This window comes from Festucalex cinctus, chromosome 1, assembly GCF_051991245.1.
Source record: "Festucalex cinctus isolate MCC-2025b chromosome 1, RoL_Fcin_1.0, whole genome shotgun sequence".
NCBI classification, from domain to species: domain Eukaryota; kingdom Metazoa; phylum Chordata; class Actinopteri; order Syngnathiformes; family Syngnathidae; genus Festucalex; species Festucalex cinctus.
Window position 1 is genome coordinate 30,945,515 of NC_135411.1, and position 22,108 is coordinate 30,967,622.

Here is a 22,108-nt window from a genome sequence, read left to right on the forward strand (position 1 = left end):
TTGACAAACTAAAACATTTTGAAATGTAGAAGTGATTTTTCTTAGCTAATATTTAGTTGCCCATGTACTGTTTTTCATCTGTGTTCCATGGAACAGACCGACTTCTGGTGGTCTCCTGTGAACTGCTCGTCCAGTCCAAGACAAATGGATTACATACCACAAATACAACTCTGAAACGATGTTTCTGATGTTCTCTATTGGGTTAAGATCTGGCAATTGGACTAACCACACCATAAATAAAGCAGAGTGATGACTTCAGATGTGAAATCCTTCACTTGCAAGTGTTTTAGATACATACAGTCAATGGTATAATTTATTTATTTTTATTTCCCTTGCAATATGAGCAAACATTTGAGATATTGATGTTTACAGCAAGATGGCAGCAGCAAACTTCACAACATCTTGCCAGCATCAAAACACATTAAAAAAAAATACAAATTTCAATGTTTTTTTTTTTTGGGTGCTGGAATATTTGATTGTTTGAGGGAAGGATGATTTTAGATACAAATGTTTTGAGATACAAGCTCATATCTCAAGGCATAACTTGTACTCAGTGCCCGTCATTATTTATTTTTTTAATTTTCAATATCTCCCAAAAATCAAGATGATTATTAAAATAAAATAATACTAATGAACAGTCTACAGGATAATGACAGAAAATATTTTTTAAATGTATTTTTTTTTACACAACAACATATTTATTTAATCATGTACATGCATGCTAAATTGAATGTCATATAATTTCAACTTTTTGCTTGAAATGTCAGAAAAGCTATTTAAATCTAACCAGTATTAACAAATTAATTTAAATTATTTGTATTCTTCTGCAATTAAAGAAGTGAATGAAATACTTTTTAAAACACATTTTTTTTCAAATCAGTATTATTACATCTTAATTTTGTCATATTATTATGATTTAATGAGGTTGTTACTAATTTTACAGTAAACAATGGATAATCAATAGTAAGGAAATAAAATCTTCAAAGTCTCTTGTTCTTGTTGTGATGTAACACACACACAAACACACGCACCCCCACCCAGGCAACCCCCCCCCCACCCTTCACCCCCCCCCCCCCCCCACACACACACACACACACACTATGAATACTGTCTAATCCCCTCACTGTGACTCTCACATGATGAAAAAATCGCACGCCTGACAGCCCCTCGCGGCCAAACGTAGCATGGTGACTACGCCTGTGCTCACATGCCCTACTGCAAACCTCTCTGTGCGTGTCCCACTTCATTTTTTGGACCGGCAAAAACAACGCGTGTGGAAGATTGTCTCCCAATGATGGACAGCATCAGGAGATATTTGTCAGTAAGAAGAGTCCCTTGGCCCTGGACAAGGACAGAAGAAGCACCAAATGAGTCCAGCCCGCTCATACCGAAGGTAAAAGGTCAAGCTACACTGTCTAATTGTTGTTCGAGACTCCACTTTCAGGAGCTTCGTACATACTTGACACAAGTTGACAGTAATTAAAGTTACCCAGATTTTTAGTTTGATTGTTCTCCAGTCAGAACTCTGACCTACTGTAAATCCAAGTCAATCCACGGACATTGTGCTGCTCCAATAGATACACAGCCAGTCAAAATTCCTCAGTAAGCCACAGATATATTTGTCATTCTTTGCCGAGGATAAAGAATATATGCTTGTGAGTATAGTTTGTTTATCTGTACATGTATTGCTCCACTGTTTCCTTTGCGTAACAGTTTATAACAACACGACACATATGCTATTCGTTAGCCCGTCCACGGCGTTCTACATTGTTTGCTAGCATTAAGCTAGATGACTAAATACATAAAATGTATTTTTTTTGTTATGTTTAGTTCTGTATTCTCAAATCTGATAGTTTCTTATTTTCTGTCATGTCAAAGGGGGATGCGGAACCCCATGGCACCACCGAGCTCCGCCAAGTGGGCACAAGCGGTGAACATGAGCCCGGATTCAAGGAGATCCACCCCCACGACGGCTATTCTTTTATTGACTATTTCCTCAAGTACCTCCTGATTCTGAGCAACCTGACATTCTCAGTCCTTGGACTGCTTTTACTCATCTTGGGGCTGTGGGGCCTCATCAGCAAAGAGTCCTTTGCCCAGGAGAAGATCGGAAGCATAGGCACCGACCCGATGCTCCTGCTGGTGACTCTGGGCCTCCTGGTAACGTTGCTCTGCCTGACGGGCTGCGTGGGCGCCTTGCGGGAAAACTCCTTCCTGCTAAAACTGTTTTCCGGGATGCTGCTGGTGATCATCACGGCGCAGATCTTGGCCGTTATCGTGGTATACAATATCCAACACGAGATCGGGAACGTCCTGCGTTCAGGCATGTTGGTCGCCATGGCTCGCTACCAGGACGACCTGGATCTGAGATTCATCACCGATGAAATCCAATCCAATCTGCAGTGCTGTGGAGCAGATACTTATCGTGATTGGGAGATTAACATGTGAGTTGGTTGTGGTGTATTTGAACTTTAAAAACCCTGTGAAACGAAATCAGTGGTTTGATTCTAAATATGTCACTTTCTGTAGGCGTAAAAAGCAGGATTACAGAGGGTGACATTGAATCATTTCAACAAAAATTAGGCTGTGCTGAAATACAGTACTTTGTATTGTTTATCTTTCAAATTTAATCTTAAACCATCATCAAGTGGTCGAAAGTGGAATTACACCAAACATAAACAAGACTCAGACCAAAGAATGAGGAGAGTTTACTGTAGTGCTGAATTGTAAAAGTAGTGTTAAATTGTTTTTAATCATTTGAATTTTCCTGACTTTTTTTTTTTCTAAAACAGGCCCCAAGCCCTCCCCCACTATATAAGAACTTGAATTCCTACATTTGTATCAGTGATTGTGTGTCTCTTATGACATGCAGTTAGCTAGTCTTTACTTAGAATAGTCAGTATGGCCTCTTTAGAGTAGGGTTAGTTTTAATTAGTTTTTAGAGCAGGTTTTTGCAATGTTTAGTTTTAGTTTAGTTTTTATGAGTTTTAGTAGTTGTTTTGTTTTTTTATATCGCCAGGTGCAATATTTGTTTTTTAAGTCACTAATCCATAATTAAGTGAAGCAAACTACAATTCTAGAATGACTGTTTGACTGTCCTTCTTCTGGACGCACAGCAATAATGAAATAAACACATTAAAAGTGAAACCCGAAATCTCATGTATTATAATAATTAACAGAGATGAAGGCTAAGGACATTTTTCTTGTTTTATAGTTAGTTTTCATTAGTTTTACAAACATAAAGTTTCATTTACTTTTAATATTTGTAAAAGCATTTTCATTTGTATTTTTTTTTAATTGAAACGTTTTTTCAATTTCTTTTTAGTTATTTTGTCAGTTTTAATTAACAATAATAACCTTGCTTTAGAGTGCCTCATTGTTGGCTATGACTACATCAGTGGGGGTGGGGGGTATATTTATTTATTTTTAATGTTATATAGTCTGAAGCAACAGTCAGATAATACGTTCATTTCCAAATACCTTACTCTGCAGATACTACAACTGCTCCGCACCAGGAGTTTTGGCGTGTGGCGTTCCAGCCACGTGCTGCATCGACCCGTTGGAGAACGGCACCGTGTGGAACTCTCAGTGTGGCCTGGAAGCCCAAACGCTGGGCGAGTTCACCGCTCAGAGTGTGATCTTCCTAGGAGGCTGCCTGGGGAGCATTACGCGGTGGTTGGAGCAGCACCAGGGCTTGATAGGGACTGTGGTGCTGGTCTTGCTGGGAGTGCAGATCATGACTGTGTTTATCACCACACGACTTCAACAGAGGATCCACTGGCATAAAGTTCATAACCAGACGTGAAATTGAATTTTGTATTGACATATAATATGGGGGGTTATTCAAAAGTTACTTTTTATTGCATGTGCAATAAACATATTTCTGTCACTGGTGTACTTTTTCTTTTTTTCTTTTTGGGTGAGCCACCTAGTTCTGGAAAGATGCCTGTAATCGAGCTGTTCAAATTGTGGCCCCCTTATTTCTCCACCCATCACTTGGCTGCTACCCGTATAAAATATTTTATTTGTCCCATGGGAGCAAGCTACAGTTACCTATTAAGCCTATACTTAGAATTTGTAGGTAGTGACATTCAATATAGTACGGTGGATAGTGGTTAGCAGATCTGCCTCACAGTTCTCAGGTTATGGGTGCTCTCCATGGGTTTTGTGTTCTTGTAATCCCCCTTAACTCTTACACCCCCCCCCCCCCTCCCACACACACACACACACAAACACACACTGGGTTCATTTGCGTGATAGTGTACAAAGTTGTGTAGCCACTAGATCATACAGTTGCCCTGTCCTCATATTTGTTGACTTTCTACACCCAATATACAAACACAATAGCAAGATGCTGGCTGCCTGTCACATGTTGGACAGCAACAACAACATAACAACACTGGATTTTATTTACAGCTTTGCTTTTTATTTTATTTCAGAGATTATGTAATGATTTGGTCCATAAAATCCAGGCACTATTAAAATACCAAGGTAAGGACACCTGCAAACGATTTGTTGTGTGGAATTTGGTGTGTTACGCAATTGTTTGTTTCAGACTTTTCATGTTATGACAGTATCTGCATTGAGTTTCAGATAGAGTAGAACCTTTAGGATTTTTTTTTATTATTATTATACATAGATTCTATAACAGCTTTCCATGTGCTTCACTAAAACAAAAATAATACGCTTCCTACGAAAAAAAAAAGAAAGAAAAATCTGTTGTACATCAAACTGACTGTACTTTACATCAGCGATCAGCTATATTTCGCCATCAAGTGGCTATCGATGGAGTGACACTTTTTTGCCTCGGTAATGAAATGATTAATTATTATTTTTGTGTACATTTAAAAAAAAAACATTTTCTCTTTTTAGTAAATATAACCATAGCTTGACTATAACCTCGAATAGAAAAAAAACAATACATACACTACATACCTATTCTACGCCCCCTCGCCTCTGACGTCATAGTATGATACGGAAGCTGCCTCCACGTGATTGTTGATTTGTTTGTAAATGTGCTTAAATAACGACATACTTCGACATGGGAAAGAATAAGAAATGTAAGAACGACTCTGCGGAGGTGGTTGACAAAACCGGACAGCAACCGAGGTAATGTAAAGACGCTACGTTTGCCTGAAAGCAACTGGTAACTTTAGCGGCTAGTATGCTAATAGCTATCTGTAAATTGGCCCTACCAAAGATGAACTGTTGTGAAGTCTTTCAACATGACAGCATACAGCGAACAAGCTATTATCCATTGTTAATTTTCTAATAAAAGTTAATCATTCAACACGGCAGTGCAAAGAAGCAGAAACGAGATGGTAAAGCCAAAAAAGACAATAAACATGGAGACCACCTTGAGCACATCCCCTTCAGGCTGCAGGAGATCATGAAGAGCAAGGAGATGATGAAGAAAGGCTCTTCAAAAACATTGAAAAACGGTGAGCAAAAATAAAACATTGCATTGCATTAACTAATAACAGTGAGTGTGTGAGTAGATAATGGATAATCTTCTGTATTCAACCCCCTCCCCAGCGTTCTTTCGTCAAAGAAAACCAGAGAAGTCCAAGGTCACCGACATAGCTGTCCCGCGTTTCAAGCGAAGAAAGCTGGAAAGCGAGCCACAGTACAAGCGGCGCATGGCGATGGAGTCAAAGTATGTCCTCTTCCTCACCAACAACCAGGTGGAGAGGAAACCTGAGCTGGATGAAGACAAACAGGAGAAGCCCGCCGAAAACAGGAAGTCAGATAAAAAGAAAGAGTAAGCAGACACTTGACTTCCAGTTTGAGTAGCTGCTCAAGTGATGTGATGCCCTCGCATGTAGACAAGGAGAGCCACAAACACTGATGCACTTATGACCTTTTATTAAAACGATCAAACACTCTAAATACAAAATGGATACACTGGCAAGAAACGGGTCTAACTAAACATGTTTTTCAGGGCTAGAATGGATAAATGGCATTTCAACCTTCTATGTCTTGTTACATGTTGCTTGTTGCCACAGGTACGACAAACTGAAATTACAGAAGAAACAACAGAAAAAGTTGGACCGACAGGAGGCCCGGATGGAAAAGGAAATGTTCCAAGGTAATGTTAAATGCAGCTTTTGTATTTTGGCCTTTCAAGTAGTAATTTCTTTTTTCTCATATCTTTGTCATCCAAGCTGAGACTAGGGTTGTGTGGTAGTAACATTATATTCTATTTATATTTATTTTCTCCCCCACACACACACACACACACACACACACACACACACACTCGTGGAAAAAAGAATGTTGGTGAATGAAGACATTTCATGGAAAATTGACTTTTAAATGGCTTCTATGCAAATAGTTGGCTCTATGGAGTGCCTTCCCACACTTCATGTTTGAATTTAAACTACCAAATAAATATTTAGTTACCTGCCTATTTCTTAAAATGTGTCTGAACGAGCCATTATGAATTTTGATGAATGTGGACAGCAAAATTTCCCTAATTTAAGTACTACTCACGCCAAGCCAGTGTTTATTAGCATGATCGTTGAGCATTGCTTATGTCTCCACAAGGGGACACAAGTTCCCCATACAAAGGTCAATGATTTTACAGTTCATGATGCTAATCGAAAACTAATTCATGTACCAAATTTGTGTTTTCTATTTGACTGTCAAAGACATTTTATTAAAACATGTGGGAAGAGGAATTCCTTTTCACAGTTAAAAAAAAAAAAAAAAAAAAAAAAGTGTCCTGTAAAACATAACCTAGACAAAACTAAGCTAGTAAAACTTTTTTTTTTTTTTCTTCCAAGATGACATTCCCTTTGGCGAAGTTTCAATGGAGCCCCCTTCACTAACCAGCAAGCCCAGGAAAGCGCCCATCAAGCCTCAGGTCAAACAAAACCCACCAATAAACATGTTGGCATGTCACACTTCCAAGTCCTAAAACATCAAAACGTTCTCTCTTCCACCTCCTGTCCACCCGAAGGCCGCCAAAGAGCTCCTCCTCAACTCACTCCTCGGCCACGCGCCGACGTCCACGGCCAAGCCGTCCATGGCCAGGCTGAGGATCATGGAGGAGGAACGGCAGCGGGCGGTGCTGGCCTACCGCCACCTGAAGAAACAGAGACAGCAGCAGCAGGAGGAGGCCAGGACTATGAAGCGCAAGGGGCCCCAGTGATGGGGAACCACTACAAGATTATTTCTCTCAAGTGACTATGGAAGTTTTGCAGGTAAAGGCGAGGCGGCTCAAGGTCGGGTTGAAGTGCACAATTGCATCCTCACGCTGGGAGTGGATATTTCAATGCTGTTACCTGGAAAAGAAAACATCCACTTCATCTTTTACTATGTCCTAACAGGCAGGTGCTCTTCTCTATTTTACATTGTGGACACCGATTTTATTTATTTACAATAAACACCTAAAAGTGTAGGGACAGAACAAGGTTGGAAACTGAGCACTGCTGTAATGCATTCAGCAGGTTATACAGTACTGCTGTGATGCCACTTGATGGCAGTGTTTCAGAAAAGGACATTTCATTTATTTGCGGGTGGGGACAGTGATGCCATGATATACAGTAGGGATCTCATAAAACTGTTCTGACACTCCTTGGATGTGTTGTAAAGGAGGACTAAACAACAGAGTAAAGTATATTTTTGCTGCTTTTGTGAGCTGATGTCTTTTCGCATTTTACCATATCAAAATTAACATGTTTGATGAGAAAAGAGGGAAACACTGTAATTGAGATTGACTTCCATCCATTTTCTTGACCACTTATTCCTGACAACGGTTGCGAGGGGAGCTGGCACCTATCTCAGCTGGCTCTGGGCAGTAGGCAGGTTACACCCTGGACTGGTTGCCAGCCAACCGCAGGGCATACAGAGACAAACAACCATTCACACACACAAGCACACCCAGTGAGTTCCCAATTAACCTGCCATTCATGTCTTTGGAATGTGGGAGAAGACCGGAGTACCCGGAGAAGACCCACGCAGGCACGGGGAGAACATGCAAACTCCACCCAGGATGGCCGGCGCCTGGACTCGAACCCGAGTCCCAGGACTGGGAGGCCGACGTGCTAACCAGTCAGCCACGTGCCGCCCAGATTGACTTCCAAACTACCAATTAATAGGAAATAAGGAATACTGAATTATAGTTCCAAACATTTTTGCACCTTATTCCATATTTAAATTTGGCATTTTATTTATATTTTTTTAATTTTGTTTTTCACCAAGTGCCACCTTGATACATGGCTGTCCATATACCACCGTAATGACATTAAAATACAGTAGCATAGCAGCTCCTGTAGTGCTTGTACAGTAACGAGGCAGAGGTTTTTAATTTTATATATTATATACATAATATTGAAAGTCATTGTAAAATTATGCAGTTTGAACATCATTGCTCTAAAATCTTAGGAAAAACAAATTGTTCAAATTGTATTCTACATAGTTATTTATTGTGTTCTACATAGTTATTTATTTTATTAAGATGCTACCTGTGTGTTAAATGTATTTGAGTGCATTATAGTACATTTATCAAAATAATTGCAAGCTGCCTTGGTGAGCCAAGAATCAATCACATCCGACCTATGTTGAAAAGTGGAACACTTATTATCATGCAGCCAGGATATTTGCATATGTAATCCATTTGGAAGCAGCTTTACCCTCAATCCAGCCATGAACAAGGCCGCTGTTGTAATCACTGACCTCTGCGACAAAGTCAACAAACACCAGCTAGATTGCGGTTTGTCAAATATGGCGTACACGAGCACCAATAATTGTAATAAGAGGAGCACTGTCTGCTCCGTGTGTTTGATCAGCTTTGACTAGCAAAGCCTTAAAGTGCCTGCCTGTTTATCTGCCTGCGGTCGCCACGGTAACAAGAAAACGCAGCTGTTTGTGAGGGCTCGAGTGTGGCATCTGCTGAGGTCGTGAAAGTGGGGTAGCGCACGTGGCCGTGCATGTGCACATGACAGTTCGAGTGCTCGGGAGAAGGTGGCTCAAGTCGCTCTGTGAGAAGGGTTAGCTGGGATGCTAACTGATGACATCGTTAACATCCTTGTGCTTTTGTTTGCGCCGATTTGGATGCATTTCCCTGCGACTGACAGTCACCGCAGCGCATATCTGCATTTATTTTTCTTCTTTTGAATCTTTGTATGGGCTTTTTGAGATGTTTTTCTTCTTCTTCTTCTTTAACGTCCAAGTAAAGAAGTTGAGATTGAGCGGTGTATGGTGGCAGTGAACTTAACTCACTTCACAACAAGCAGTGGTTTGGCTGGTAGTCACAAATTAAAATAAATAAATAAATAAATAAAATTCAAAGCTTTATAAAGCCACTCGAGTTGAAGTTTACTATCAAAATAAACGTAAAAAAGACATTTTAAACAACCACACAGGTATGCCTTGGGAAAATGTTAATACTAACCCCGGGTTTTCACTGGATGCGGTTGCGGTGCGGTTGCGGTCTTGACTGCGTGCTCCGGACGGGTCAATTTTTTTGTCAATCCACACCGGCTCCGCACAGCTGCGGTCCGGCAGCTCCGTCGCCGCCCACTTCCCAACGTGTCTCGCGGGACCGCGCGCGCGCGATCATGTGGCATTTCACAACGACAAACATACAGAAAGTCTGCTCAACAGAGAAGCAGAAAGATATGAGATTCCATGCAGCATCCTTTTTTTGGTTGTCCTTGTAAAGTATATTAATAACGAGAGTCGGGTCAGTGCGGGTCTACTCTTTATTTCTGTCTTCCGGGTCCGGCTGCCGCTCAGTACGGCAAGCGAGACGGGCACAACAAGCAATCGCGAACATCAAACTCACAATACATTACAGTCCTTATAAAAAGGATGTGCCGTGTCATATATTATTTTGTGGTTTTCCACCTCCAATATAAACCTCTCCTCGTCCATGTTCGCTGGTGTCTAAACCGTGAATGAGCACATGGCCCGGCGACGCCCACGTCACGTTTTGCTGAAAAACTTGCGAAATAGGAGCTGGCGAGTATTTTATTCTGAAAGGTAACCGGAAATTTATTTTGAAACTGCCTTGGTCTTCCTGTCCCGCTCGATGTGTTTTGTGCTAGCTTGCCATTTGCCGGAGGCCTACCGCTGCGGCGTCCGGCAAAAATAGAAAATAGGCTATCCTTGCGGAAGGCTTGCGGCACGCCGCAAGCCTTCCGCAGTCAACACGCAACGCACCCGCAAGCGGTGTAGACTGCACCATTCGAATGAATGGAATCTAATTGCTTGCGTCGCCGGACCGCACTGCAACCGCACCGCAACCGCATCCAGTGAAAACCCGGGGTAACAGCTATGCTAAGCACATAGACACATGCTATCATATCATTTGTGTTGTTTCATAACCCTTTACGCATTTTCACCACAAACAGCTAATAGAAAGATAGTATAACAATACAGGTGTTTATTATAGCCTTTGCTAATAACTAATATTTTTATGGTTTACTGAGTTTTTGTGTGCGTGGGTTGGTCATGCTTACTCACTGTTTTATTGCCACGTTATCCAAAAAAACAAACAAACAAACAACCCCCACAGTGCTAGTCGATTTCGAGCATTTTAAATCATCTTTCAAGGCAAACAGAATATTGTGTGCTTTTACTACATATACAAGGTGGGCACCACATGAAAGGTCACGTTTCATTCTTTCATTAGAAAAAAAAAACATGTTTCACTTTCTACCTTATTCCGTTCTTTAGTAATCACTAGGGGTGTCACGATTCGCCAACTCCACGATTCGATTTAAATTTCGATTTTGGGGTCACGATTCGATTTTTTTTTCGATTTTTTTTTCGATTTTTTTTTTTTTTTTTTTTTTTTCCGCTCCCCCACTTTATATCACAGAGGCATATGCTTCTGTAGGCTAAGGCTAGTCTATGATCATTGGTTCTATTCATTGTACAGTAAATCTTATTTCAAAAGATCGGCTACATATAGGTGATGCAATTTCCATATTATTTTTGTGTAAATTTATGTAATATATGATAATTGACATTAGGCAGGAATGATCAAATTCAAAGAATTTATTTACAATATAAAGTTAACCGTCTTGTTCTTACTGAAGTGTAAAATAAAAAATAAAAAAACAAAAACAAAAAGTCACAGTGGGTGCCTGCCATCTATTGACTGTTTTTGGTTACAACAGTGTGCTGTGCGTTCCTCTTAAAATAATGTGCAATGTGCAACAACAACAAAAAATATATTGTATCCAAAGTCATGGAACAAATACAGCCTGAACAAACTATATCCCAACATTTACAGTTGCTGGGCATACTGTAGCGTGGTTCAAGTACACTAATTAAATGTTTGAATCCAGCGTTTTCCAAGGCTGCAGGTCTGCTGCTATAAATAGACCTATGGATCTGGCGTTTCGCGCGAGCTGAAGTGTGTGGAAGTTTCACTGTAAATGAGGATGAAATAGTTGGTTGGACCGTTGTTTTCCCACTTCTAGTTGAATTTGATAAATCTAAATCTTTGTGATGCCTGCGTAAATGTCCCGTCATGTTTGTCGTGTTTCCCGTTGTTACGGCTGGCGGCTCGGGCCCGCCGCCGGCTCCGTTCCCCTAGTATGTATGTGTGTGTTTGTGTCGGCTGGTGCCCGTATAATGGTACTTCAGTTTGAATGCGCCAGCGCGACACTCTGATTGGAGGACTGTGCCAGCGCGACACTCCGATTGGACGACTGTGCCAGCGCGACACTCCGATTGGACGACTGTGCCAGCGCGACGCTATTGTGTATCCGTGTATTATACCCCTATTGGTTATTGTTGTTTCTCCTCCGTTCTGTCAGTTCTGTCAAATGCGGTTATTATTTGTTCACCTTCCACTTTCACTCCCTTGTCAAACCCCTGCCTGAAATTTCAATTAAAACTACTCAGATGTTAAAGTCGACCCGTGTTTATCTACTCTATATTTTCTGTTATTGTGTTACTTCCCTTCCCCTTGACGAGCCGGGCGTAACACCGTGGCCGAGTACAGTACGCGCACATAGCATATCTTGCAACTGTGGTCTTTTTATCGACAACGTGAACGTTGTCGACATAACTCACCGGGAACGCAAAATGTTTCCAAACTGGTGACGAGAGAAGCGGGAGCGGCTTGAAGCACCATTGCTGTGTCTGTCCGCGCTTGCCATCATGACTGCAGGAGAAGTCAGCTAACAAGTGCCGTTAGCTAGTAGCTGAATGGCTGCGTCTCATTTGCTTTCCTGGGAGGTGGCGGTGGCGGCGGGCGCGGGGGGGGGCATCGAATCGTGTGTCCTCTCTTCTATTTCGATGCTCGAAATCGTGACGTAATTTCGATCGATTTCGATAAAAAATCGAAATCGTGACACCCTTAGTAATCACCATTTGAAAATGCAGTGTGGCACCGTGCCACAGGGTGGCGCTTCTTTATTTTTGTGTAGAAGTAGTTTTCTTTTTCCTTTTGAAATGTTGTTTTGTATGCCGTGAACGGCATTGTAACGCGCGGTGGCATCGAGCCTGCACTGTTCTTTTCTTTTTGTTTCTTTGGATTAAATGTTTACTCGCGGACTTCAATTTTTTATTTTTTATATTTTTTTTTTTTTTTTTGCTGTCCCACTACGCATGGCAACTCAGCCTCCGCGTATTACAAGTGACATTGAGCGACAATTGAAAAGAAAGGAGAAAACAAGCTTTTTGTAAAAAAGATACATTTTCTCCACAACAGGGACTTAGAAACTAATATTTTTTGTTTAGTGGTGCTCTGTGAATTAGGTTTAATGTGACAAAGCCTTTGATCATTCGGGTCATCCTTGAAAATGTTCTATTTCATCAGATTCCGTCATGTTTCATTGTAATTTCATACACTGGCAGCCAATTGAAAAGAGATACAATGCTGCCATCTGTTGGCCATAGTTAGTGGGTGTTTTTGATTCCACAAACCATTGACCAGCATTGCTGCACTTAGACGTTGCACTGCCATTGAGTTTAAAAAAGAAAAACATAGTTGACGTCATTTCACGTTTATGGTGGCATACATCGTGATTTTAGTAATCGTTATTAAACGTTTTTGGTGGTCAAAGAGGGCAATAACCGCCCAGGGTAATAACGTACATTCTAGTTTGGGATTATAATATGATCTGCTTCAGCCATTCAAGGGCACACATTAACATTAGCGAACAGTGTTAGCATCTGGTAAGTCACAGTTATATTTGATAGCCTGTTTGGTGATGGTTACATACTGCACATGGTGTGGTATATGAAGTGATGTCTAAATAAGTGAAAATGATTTGATTTTCTCTTCAGAAGCATTTCCTTACACTCTGTGTGCGTGTATGTGTGGTACTTGCATCCCACTCAGCTTGTTGTGTAACAAATCTGCTGCTCCATTCAACCAAATAACAATGCCCTTATTGTTTTGCAATGACAACAAAAAACAACAACACACCCTCCATCCGGCCCATTAGTGGCAGAGATTACATGGATTTATCACAGGGTTGTGTCATTTCCACTGCCAACGGAACGTCCGGTGTCAGGCTTATCGAGCCCATGTATGCAAATGACAGATCACATCGCGCCTCACATGGCTTTGCCACTGGCAACTGCCAAAACACACTTGCCACGACATTAGGTACACCTCAGCTGTCTTTCATGAGATCCAGTAAAAACGCTGTGGCATAGAATCACTTTTGAGTAAAACAAGGCCTCATAATTATCTGACAAAAATGTCAGACACCTTTTAATATGGTGGGAAACCGAACATCTATTTTTATATAGACAGAATTTCTGATTTGACCATAATATGCAGCCAGGTGTACCTAATTAAATATCTTTCCAACAACTCACAATGGCTTCAAAATGTGCACTGTTTATATGGTCATTACATAGATTATTATTTCAAGGCACTGTGACTACAGGATAATGTGGCGTTCAAGGAAAATGAGATTAACAACACCATAATCCTACAAAGGCCTCTTTCCTCACAGCAAGTACATTTCATAACAAAACACAACAGCAAAATCATAACCTCATGATTGTAATAATCCAAACTTGTGAATAACAACAAACAAGAGAAATGTTGAACCAGCTGAATTGAATTGCTTCAAGTGGTAACACAGGTTTGAATTAAGTTACTCCAAGTCAATATATTAAGTTTAATTAATTAAGAGGTCATTTAAGTTTCATCATTTTGAGTTCATTAAACTTCAATTCAGTTGGTCAACATTTCTCTTTTTCGAGTATTAACTGCCATGCAGCAAGTCCTTGGTGCCAAAAAAAGATTTCCCACTTTGGGATTTTATATATATATATAATATAAAACAAACAAACAAAAGAAAACCCACAACAAACCACAGAGGAGATAACCATCTCGCCAAGCTGGTGAAAGCAGGCAGGCTGCTGTGAACTGCATCCGTGCGATATGGTTGCTAAGAGGCCAAAGAGCCCGCCGAGCGATCCAGTGAGCCGCTGCTGCTTTCGCCGGCGTTCAAAGAGGCGGCCGAAGCGCGACGCATCATCGTGTCCTGGTCCATCTGTGTGAGCACAGCCGAGTGGTTTATTGAAAGACAAATGCGGGCGTTGATTTTCAAACAAAAATCACTTACCTTGGTCAGACCTTTGGCAATCAGGGCGATTTCAGTGGGCTGGTAGACGCAACTTCGCAGCTGGCCGTTATAAGCGCCGTATGGTGACACCGGCTTTGATGGTACTGATGATCGATGGGAGCAGAAGGAAAATGTGTTTAAAACAGTCCATTATTAAAGTCAAGTCATCCTTATTTATATAGCGGTCCCCAAACATCTATACAGTGCCATTTTGGGAGACTCCAACTTCTGCCACGTCTTTCAACTATTAACTTAAAAGATATTTCCACTTTTCAGTTCAATCTATCTATTCACCTATGAGAACTGCCGGGCAAAATGAACGCAACAAAACAATCTGTTGTTAAGCAGGCAATTGCATTGCAGTAAAACTAACATTTAATTGAATTTCCCACAAGGCTCACATTTCCCAAATAAAGTAGAAAATGATTTATAAAATGAACAAGCAGGGTTGAAAAAGGCTAGAATATTTCTGGTAGACATGGAAAATTTATGGTAAATTTCCATTGGAATTTAGTTGTGGAATTCCGGTATACAGTATACCAATTTGGGAACTGGCAAATTTAAGGGGCATGGAATGGGGATGAAAGGAAATGGTGAAAGGTTTATTCAAGCTTAAAAATAAACATTGTGTTTTGTCACGGTGGATAATTGGTTAGCACGTTTGCCTCCCAGTACTGAGTTTGCATGTTCTCCCCGTGCCCGCGTGGGTCTTCTCCGGGTACTCCGGTCTCCTCCCACATTCCAAAGACATGCATGGCAGGTTAATTAAACGCTCTGAATTGTCCCAAGGTGTGCTTGTGAGTGTGAATGGTTGTTCGTCTCTGTGTGCCCTGCGGTTGGCTGGCAACCAGTTCAGTACCCCGCCTACTGCCCGAAGCCATCTGGGATAGGCTCCAGCACCGCTGCGACCCTTTTGAGGAGCAAGCAGTTAAGAAAATGGATGGATGGATGAGTACACCCCTTTTGGCTATTCATGGAACTACAGTGAAGTAAAAGAATTTTGAGTTAATTTAAAGTTCCTTTAACGCCACAAACGCGTGATTAATTGCCGCTGCTTACTTGGAAAGGCTGTACTTGGGGAATTCCAGTCGCAACGCAGAAGACATGTCCATGTCGAAATTGAGCATATATTTGTGGAGACTGGGGTCAAATTGTATTTTACAATTTTAAAAACAGATGCAGCCATATTTCTATTTAACATTTTTTTTTCACCTTTATGTTAACAAGATTATGAAAACTTAGAAAAAAAATTTTTTTTATTGTACATGTAGAACAGATAGAAAATTTTAGATGAATCATTAATTAACTATTGAAGTCATGCGATTAATTACGATTAAAAAAAAAAAAGATCGCCGAATACCCCAAGTCAAAAGCAGACAACCATTGCTTAATTGCACTAACATTACTAAAAATCGGTATTGTATTTGGGGGCGACTTTGCGATCTGTCTTTACACAAGATGTGTTTAATAGCTACCAAAGATGGCAGTCGCAAATATTTAGGCTTTGTTTGCGTTTACACATGCATGCATGCATTTGACTTTTGTCCAAAGACACCAGCCATCAAGAAAACAAAATTTTAGCAAGTTCTGCAATCATGTCATCAACCCGTTGCTATGCTAGCATCAAGGTTATCGTTAACAAAAAAAAGTACAAAAACTAAAATTGATTTTTTTTTTTTGTTAAAGTGCATTGCAGAGTTTACAATGTTAATTTTTTTCTACATCATGCACACTTCACCAATGCCCAAATGAGTACAAAGATTCCTGACGTTTTAACTGCGACTGTGCCTACCAGCTGCTATCTTTCTGTCCGTTCGTCCCTACAAACATAGCGTACGACACAAGTGGGATAGAATCTGAAAAAAACAAAAGGAGGCCGGCTTCGAGCACAGCCCAAACTCCAGCTCAGACTCCAAGAAAGCCGACTTCATTCAAATGCACGTGCACCATGCACAAGATTGACAAAGGGCTGCAGTTATGCTTTAGGCCAGATGTGGCAGTCATGAATAAAAAAGTGACAAACTCCATAATGCATCAACAAAATAAAATAAAAAGAATAATTAAAACCGAAAACTAAACTAATTGAAAATACATTCTAATTTTATAAAATTAGCTATAACTACAGTGAAAATGTCCGTTTTTCATTTTGTCAGTACTATACAAAAGCTTTTGGGGTTCATTTATTGTATTTTATTTTGGTATACTGTTTAGCTGGACACAAGAAGGAAAGTCGAACAGTTGTCTGTTTATTGTAGTTTACATTATTACAAATTACTTAGTGACCTTTTGTTTTATCTTTCACTACATATAGGCCACATATTTAAAAGAAAAAAGCTAAAACTAATACTAAACTTAAAATCTAAACCGAAGCATTAAAAAAAATAACAAACTTGCTAATTAAACTACTAATAATTAAAAGTATGTTAATTAAAGAAATCAAAAGTCAAAACGAAATAAAACTAACATTAATAATTAAAAAATAATAATAATCCATAACTACTTTAACTCCTGTCTAGCATGCAAAGGAAGCCCGCTAACCTGTTTTCTGGGTTTCGTCACGTGATTTTACACTCTTAGCAGTTACTCCTTATTTTATGTTTAGTTTGACAGTACAGTAAAGCACAACTTGTGGGAATAAACAATCTGAAGGCTTGTTTATGAAGAATTGTTCACCATCTGTCAAACTTCTGCCTGATGTCAAGTGAGCTGAGTTGCGCGCCTTTCCAACATACAATGGTTGTATGTCAAATTCTTGCTTGCAAGTCAAAGGAAAAAAATCCACCGAAAAACTGAAGTTGAGTTATTCCTATGTCAAGGCACAAATGTATCTCCAAAGTACTTCAAAATTGAACTCATTCATTCCCATTCATTTTCACTAAAGCAACCCCCTTCGCGCAACCCTATTTAACTGGATTTTGACTGTTTTTGCAAGGCCCACAGAATATTGTGTTCTATTGCTATAAAAACATGAAACCTACCAAAATAAAGATTAGAGTCTCTTGTTTCATCAGGAAAAAAAAATATCTTTGTATCTGTTTCCGTTTTGAAGCAATTAGCATTAGCATATAGCTAAGTTTCCTCATTATTCATAAACCTGTTGAAAACACTGGGGGAAATCAGCTTGTTTTCAACATGGGCCTGGTTGATCTCTTATACACTGCTGTTGCGTTTTGTTTTGTTTTGTTTTTTGTTTGTTTGTTTTTTTGCAATAACTACCATTGCTTTAAGCGACCTCTTGCGGTCAGAGGCTGCATAAAAGCCTCTTCTGTATGCTCAAGCATTTAAAAAACAACAACAACAAAAAACAAAACAAAACAAAAAAACATACAAATATGGTTTTGGGACCACGGCAATATTTAAAATAGAAGGTGTTTATACATTTCTGGGAGCAAGTGAGTAAGCGCTCCTGTTACCTGTTGGAGGCTCCTCCATTGTGAAGGCTTTATTTTCCATGTACACCGTCTGGTGGGGTGGCACCTGCTCCTTGTGAATGTTGTCGAACACCAAGCTCCTGGTCGGATAGATGTGGTCGCTATCGTGGGGGGGCTCCAGGTCCGGGTCCTGCTGCGTCAGTAAGCAAATCTCCGGGACGGAGTACAGGAGAAGGAACACCCAAGCATTGACCACCACGGCCACAGCCATGGTGGGATCGTCCCAGCTGACGTCTCCCACCGCTCGGTTGCCGCCGACGTACATGGAGATCCAAGCCACCCAGATGGCCGCGGTGAAGAGGCCCGAGACCAGGATGAACGCTCCGTCTCGGCGCCACCGCTTGTGCTTGTGCGTCAGCGAGGGCACGACCATCAGTACGGCGGCGAGCAGCAGGACCATCACGTAGATCAGCGCCATGACAAAGTCCTGGTTGGCAAAGTTGCAGGACAGCTCGGAAGCGTCCGCACCGCTCGGTGGGTTCCGGACCACGGTGATGAGGAGCCACTCCGTGTTGATGATGATCTCCACCAACCAGAGCCCGAGCGCCCCCAGGCAAAGCATCCAGCTCCTGGGGGCCCGGCCCCGCCTCTGCAGCAGGATGAGCCACAGTCCGTGCATCACCAGGCAGGCCAGGCATCCCGAGAACAGGACGCCGAAGAGGAACCTCCGCGCCACGCAACTGGTGGAGTAGCGGCCCACCACGAAGGCGAAGGCGAGACCGAAGAGTCCCAGGGTGAAAACGAGGACGCCGGCCTGCAGGGCCACCATGCCTTTCCTCTTCTTGTCCGTTACCAAGGGCAGGCAGGCCATGAGGATGACGAACAGGACGAAGGAGGTCACCACGCCGGTGGCGGCGATGGCCTCCACCACCACCCCCCACACGGCCGTCAGGTCACACAGGTTGTAGTATATTGAGCCGATACTGGACCCGCATCCTTTGGGCGGGCCTGTCAATGCCATCGCTGGTAAAATGCTGCAAACACAACACTACTAGTCATTTATCCAATATACTTCCAAGGGGTTAGGGTCACTAATAACATTTTTTAAAACACTGAACTACATTAACCCTGAATTCTAATATTTGTTCCTTCACATTTGTATTAATTTATTTTTATTTTAGCACATTTCTTCCCGTTCATGTGAATGTGAGATTTGTTTGTATCCAATCAGATTTCAGCGTCTGTGTTGCCATCTGAATTCAACTATCCGGGGCCTTCAGATTCAGAAGCCCATGTAACAGACTATATTCGCAAGTCAACTGGCTTTTTATTTTTTATTTTTTTAACGAATCAGATTACTGATGTGTCCTCGCAGGGTAAATCTGGCCTTCCATTACATCAGAATTTTTCTGTCCTCTAATTCATTGGTCAGAGCAAAACTTGTTTGAGCCAGCCTTGACTAGCAAACTGCGATTATCGCACAATGTGACAATAGCACGGTTATCGATATAATGGTCAGGAAATAAATCCACGATAATCTACGATAAAACTACTCAAGACATAAACTGATGTTTTTTTAATTGAGAAAATACTTTCTTTTTGTACCATCACTGAAACACAATATTAAAACTGCTGTCTTCTTCACAGTATTTAGTGTACTTTTAAAAAAAAATTAAATAAATACAAATGTCTTCTTAACAGAGCCCACTTTCTGTGAACAAATTTGTGTCTTTTTTAAACACTATTGTCATGCAACATGTCAGTCAGTCACATGCATAGTCAATTGTTTCATTTATAAACTGTGACAATTTGTTGTATAACATTGCAAAAGTAAATAAATAAAATGATTGAATCCAATTAACTCAATATTAATATTCCTCAGAAATTGTGTGTCTCAAAAGCCGAAACAAAATAGATTTTAAAACTTTAAAACTGAAGATATAATACACATTTTTCATAGAAAGTATGCAAAACTGAGTCTGTTGCTGGACAGATAAATGTCATACTCAGGTAAAAGTAAGCTCATGAGTCTTCTTCCCCTTCCATACATTTCCCTGCCACTCTTATCAGGTGCTCCCCCTAGCGGCCCGCCAAGTAATTGCTCAATAAGTAATGATATAGCCATTATAGCGGCTGTATATTAACTAAAAATATCAATACTTGGCGTAGGGATATCAATAATCTATCGGGAGACAAAGTAATCCCGATTTATCAAAATATTGAGATATCGTCACACTCTTACTGCACACATGCATGAATCTCTGGTGAGTACTTTATGTATTTTATTGAAATTGTCTTTCTTCATGTTGAATTTGTCATGTTATTTGGTAAATATTTTCATTCTATTTTGCTCAAGAAGGTACCAAATACACAGCCCACCACTGTATACTACTATATTATAGAACTACAGGGAGGTCCTTGGTTTACAAAGGTCCTGACATATGACATTTGGAGATCATTAACAGCATTAGAATATGCCATTTTTTGTTTTATATTTGCCCTAAACATGTTTTTTATACAACTGTTTACTGCAATTATGACATTAATACTGCATTAGCGTAGGTTAGAGATAGATTACAAATTACGATGCATACTAATTGGCTGTTGATGGGCACATTTGTACTGAGTATGATATCAAGCTCAAAATACTTTAAACAAAGCGGGTTCTGGTGGTATCCAAGTTCTAAATGTTTTTTTTTTTTTTTTTTTTTTTTTTTAACCCTATGGGATCTTTTCTTCAATGCCAATCAATCACATTTTTATTGCGATGCCAGTCTCCTAAATGTCAACATGCAACATTTTGACATTTTAAAATACAAAACCATAATCATCCTTGCAGACAGTGTTGCACTTACTCATCATGTGCATTCTGAGAATTGTTGTCTTTTTGGATTTTAAACACACATCTATCAGAAATTGTATTCCATGAATCAGAAAGAAAAAAAAGGGCAAAATATTACGTGTTTGACAAAACATTTTAAATTCCTATCCACTGTTGATTTCGGGGGTGAAAAAAATCAAGTAACATTTATAATACAGTAAGTATCAATATATGTTTTTAGAACCATATAACATGTAAATAACATTAGGAACATCATTTTTGACCAATATCGTCCAAGAGGAATTAATGAAGCCACATTAGTTAGCACATTTGGTGTCCTACCTATGCAGCTCCAACAGGTGATCCAGGTAGACGTTTGAACCAAATGTCTGAATTGTTTTTATGGCAAGTCCTGAGCTTCTCAAGCAGATAATCCGACCAATTTTCTGCTCACTGACTCACTTTCCCGGTGGAATCGTGCAGCAGTGCCCCAATCCGCCCACTCCTTCCCAGCGGCTATTGCACCATTGTGTCATCGGCCCACTGCTGGTCCCGAGCAGGTCGCGTTCCGTCAACTGGAGCCATCCGAATAGACCTGCACTTCACCACCAGCGCCGCACTACCGCCACCCTCTTGTTAAGCATCCGACCTCTCCTTTGTTGCTCGCAGCTTTGCATATTCTGCAAGATTAGGAGTCGGCCTGCTTATTTGTTCCAGGAGGTTTATGGGGCCAAACAAAGAGGCCACTCAACTCCTTTCGAGTGGGTCGTTTCCACTCGAGTTCGCCCTGCACAACCTGGGTCAGAATGCATCGTTGTCACACACAGACTGATGCTGATTAATGGCCTTTTATTATTAGCCTGATTAGATCACTTTTGTGATGTGACTTCTCTGCTGATGCACACACTTCAGGTATGAAACCTAATAAGTTGTAATTTTGTGTGTGTGTGCGGGGGGGGTTGGGGGGGGTTGGATGAAAATATAATAATAATTTATATTTTATATTCTATACATACATAGAATATGTATATACATACAGCACTGTATATACATACACATGCTTGCACTATTGTTGGATACTATTTGGAATTTTTCACTTTAGGGTGTAGTCAGACCCGTCACCAGAGCCCAGGCTTAAGGTGGGCACATGAAATGCATGGGGGGCGCATTTATTATGAATACCCTCTAGACAGCATTAACTTGCCCCATATATTTGGATAAATTCACGTAACACTGCCCTGCATCTATCCATTGAATGGCGCCCACTGACAAGTATTATCATGGACAATCATTGGATTAATAAGGAACCATTACCTTTTATTAATTTTACTAATTATTTGCTGATTTAATGGCTAATACAGTTGCCA

General features: G+C 40.6%; 3 protein-coding genes across 3 annotated transcripts; 2 read left to right on the forward strand and 1 right to left on the reverse strand.

Annotated features, from left to right (window-relative positions):
* Nucleotides 1-1,195: 1,195 nt before the first annotated feature.
* On the forward strand, nucleotides 1,196-3,829 carry LOC144023083 (tetraspanin-10-like). The gene is made up of 3 exons (XM_077528384.1): nucleotides 1,196-1,393; nucleotides 1,879-2,444; nucleotides 3,493-3,829. Exons 1-3 carry the CDS (start codon nucleotides 1,208-1,210, stop codon nucleotides 3,803-3,805), a joined length of 1,065 nt encoding a protein of 354 aa, XP_077384510.1. The 5' UTR covers nucleotides 1,196-1,207; the 3' UTR covers nucleotides 3,806-3,829.
* A 1,139-nt stretch (nucleotides 3,830-4,968) lies between these two features.
* On the forward strand, nucleotides 4,969-7,638 carry ccdc137 (coiled-coil domain containing 137). The gene is made up of 6 exons (XM_077528449.1): nucleotides 4,969-5,109; nucleotides 5,299-5,441; nucleotides 5,536-5,761; nucleotides 6,006-6,088; nucleotides 6,786-6,865; nucleotides 6,962-7,638. Exons 1-6 carry the CDS (start codon nucleotides 5,042-5,044, stop codon nucleotides 7,151-7,153), a joined length of 792 nt encoding a protein of 263 aa, XP_077384575.1. The 5' UTR covers nucleotides 4,969-5,041; the 3' UTR covers nucleotides 7,154-7,638.
* A 2,882-nt stretch (nucleotides 7,639-10,520) lies between these two features.
* LOC144023222 (G-protein coupled receptor family C group 5 member C-like) lies at nucleotides 10,521-21,414 on the reverse strand. Its single transcript, XM_077528454.1, has 5 exons — nucleotides 21,084-21,414; nucleotides 17,963-18,954; nucleotides 14,550-14,653; nucleotides 12,318-14,477; nucleotides 10,521-10,677 (listed from the first exon to the last, which is right to left on the reverse strand). The coding sequence occupies exons 2-4, from the start codon at nucleotides 18,939-18,941 to the stop codon at nucleotides 14,373-14,375; spliced, it is 1,188 nt and encodes a 395-aa protein (XP_077384580.1). The 5' UTR covers nucleotides 18,942-18,954; nucleotides 21,084-21,414; the 3' UTR covers nucleotides 10,521-10,677; nucleotides 12,318-14,372.
* Nucleotides 21,415-22,108: the final 694 nt, after the last annotated feature.

Coding starts and splice junctions, on each gene's coding strand:
- LOC144023222 (XM_077528454.1), bottom strand. CDS start 18,941: ATGGCATTGACAGGCCCGCCCAAAGGATGCGGGTCCAGTATCGGCTCA. Junction 14,654..17,962: donor AATGGAGGAGCCTCCAACAG/GTAACAGGAGCG, acceptor ATCGATCATCAG/TACCATCAAAGCCGGTGTCA. Junction 14,478..14,549: donor TTGCCAAAGGTCTGACCAAG/GTAAGTGATTTT, acceptor GTGCTCACACAG/ATGGACCAGGACACGATGAT.
- ccdc137 (XM_077528449.1), top strand. CDS start 5,042: ATGGGAAAGAATAAGAAATGTAAGAACGACTCTGCGGAGGTGGTTGAC. Junction 5,110..5,298: donor AAAACCGGACAGCAACCGAG/GTAATGTAAAGA, acceptor TCAACACGGCAG/TGCAAAGAAGCAGAAACGAG. Junction 6,866..6,961: donor AAGCGCCCATCAAGCCTCAG/GTCAAACAAAAC, acceptor GTCCACCCGAAG/GCCGCCAAAGAGCTCCTCCT.
- LOC144023083 (XM_077528384.1), top strand. CDS start 1,208: ATGCCCTACTGCAAACCTCTCTGTGCGTGTCCCACTTCATTTTTTGGA. Junction 1,394..1,878: donor CCAGCCCGCTCATACCGAAG/GTAAAAGGTCAA, acceptor GTCATGTCAAAG/GGGGATGCGGAACCCCATGG. Junction 2,445..3,492: donor CGTGATTGGGAGATTAACAT/GTGAGTTGGTTG, acceptor CTTACTCTGCAG/ATACTACAACTGCTCCGCAC.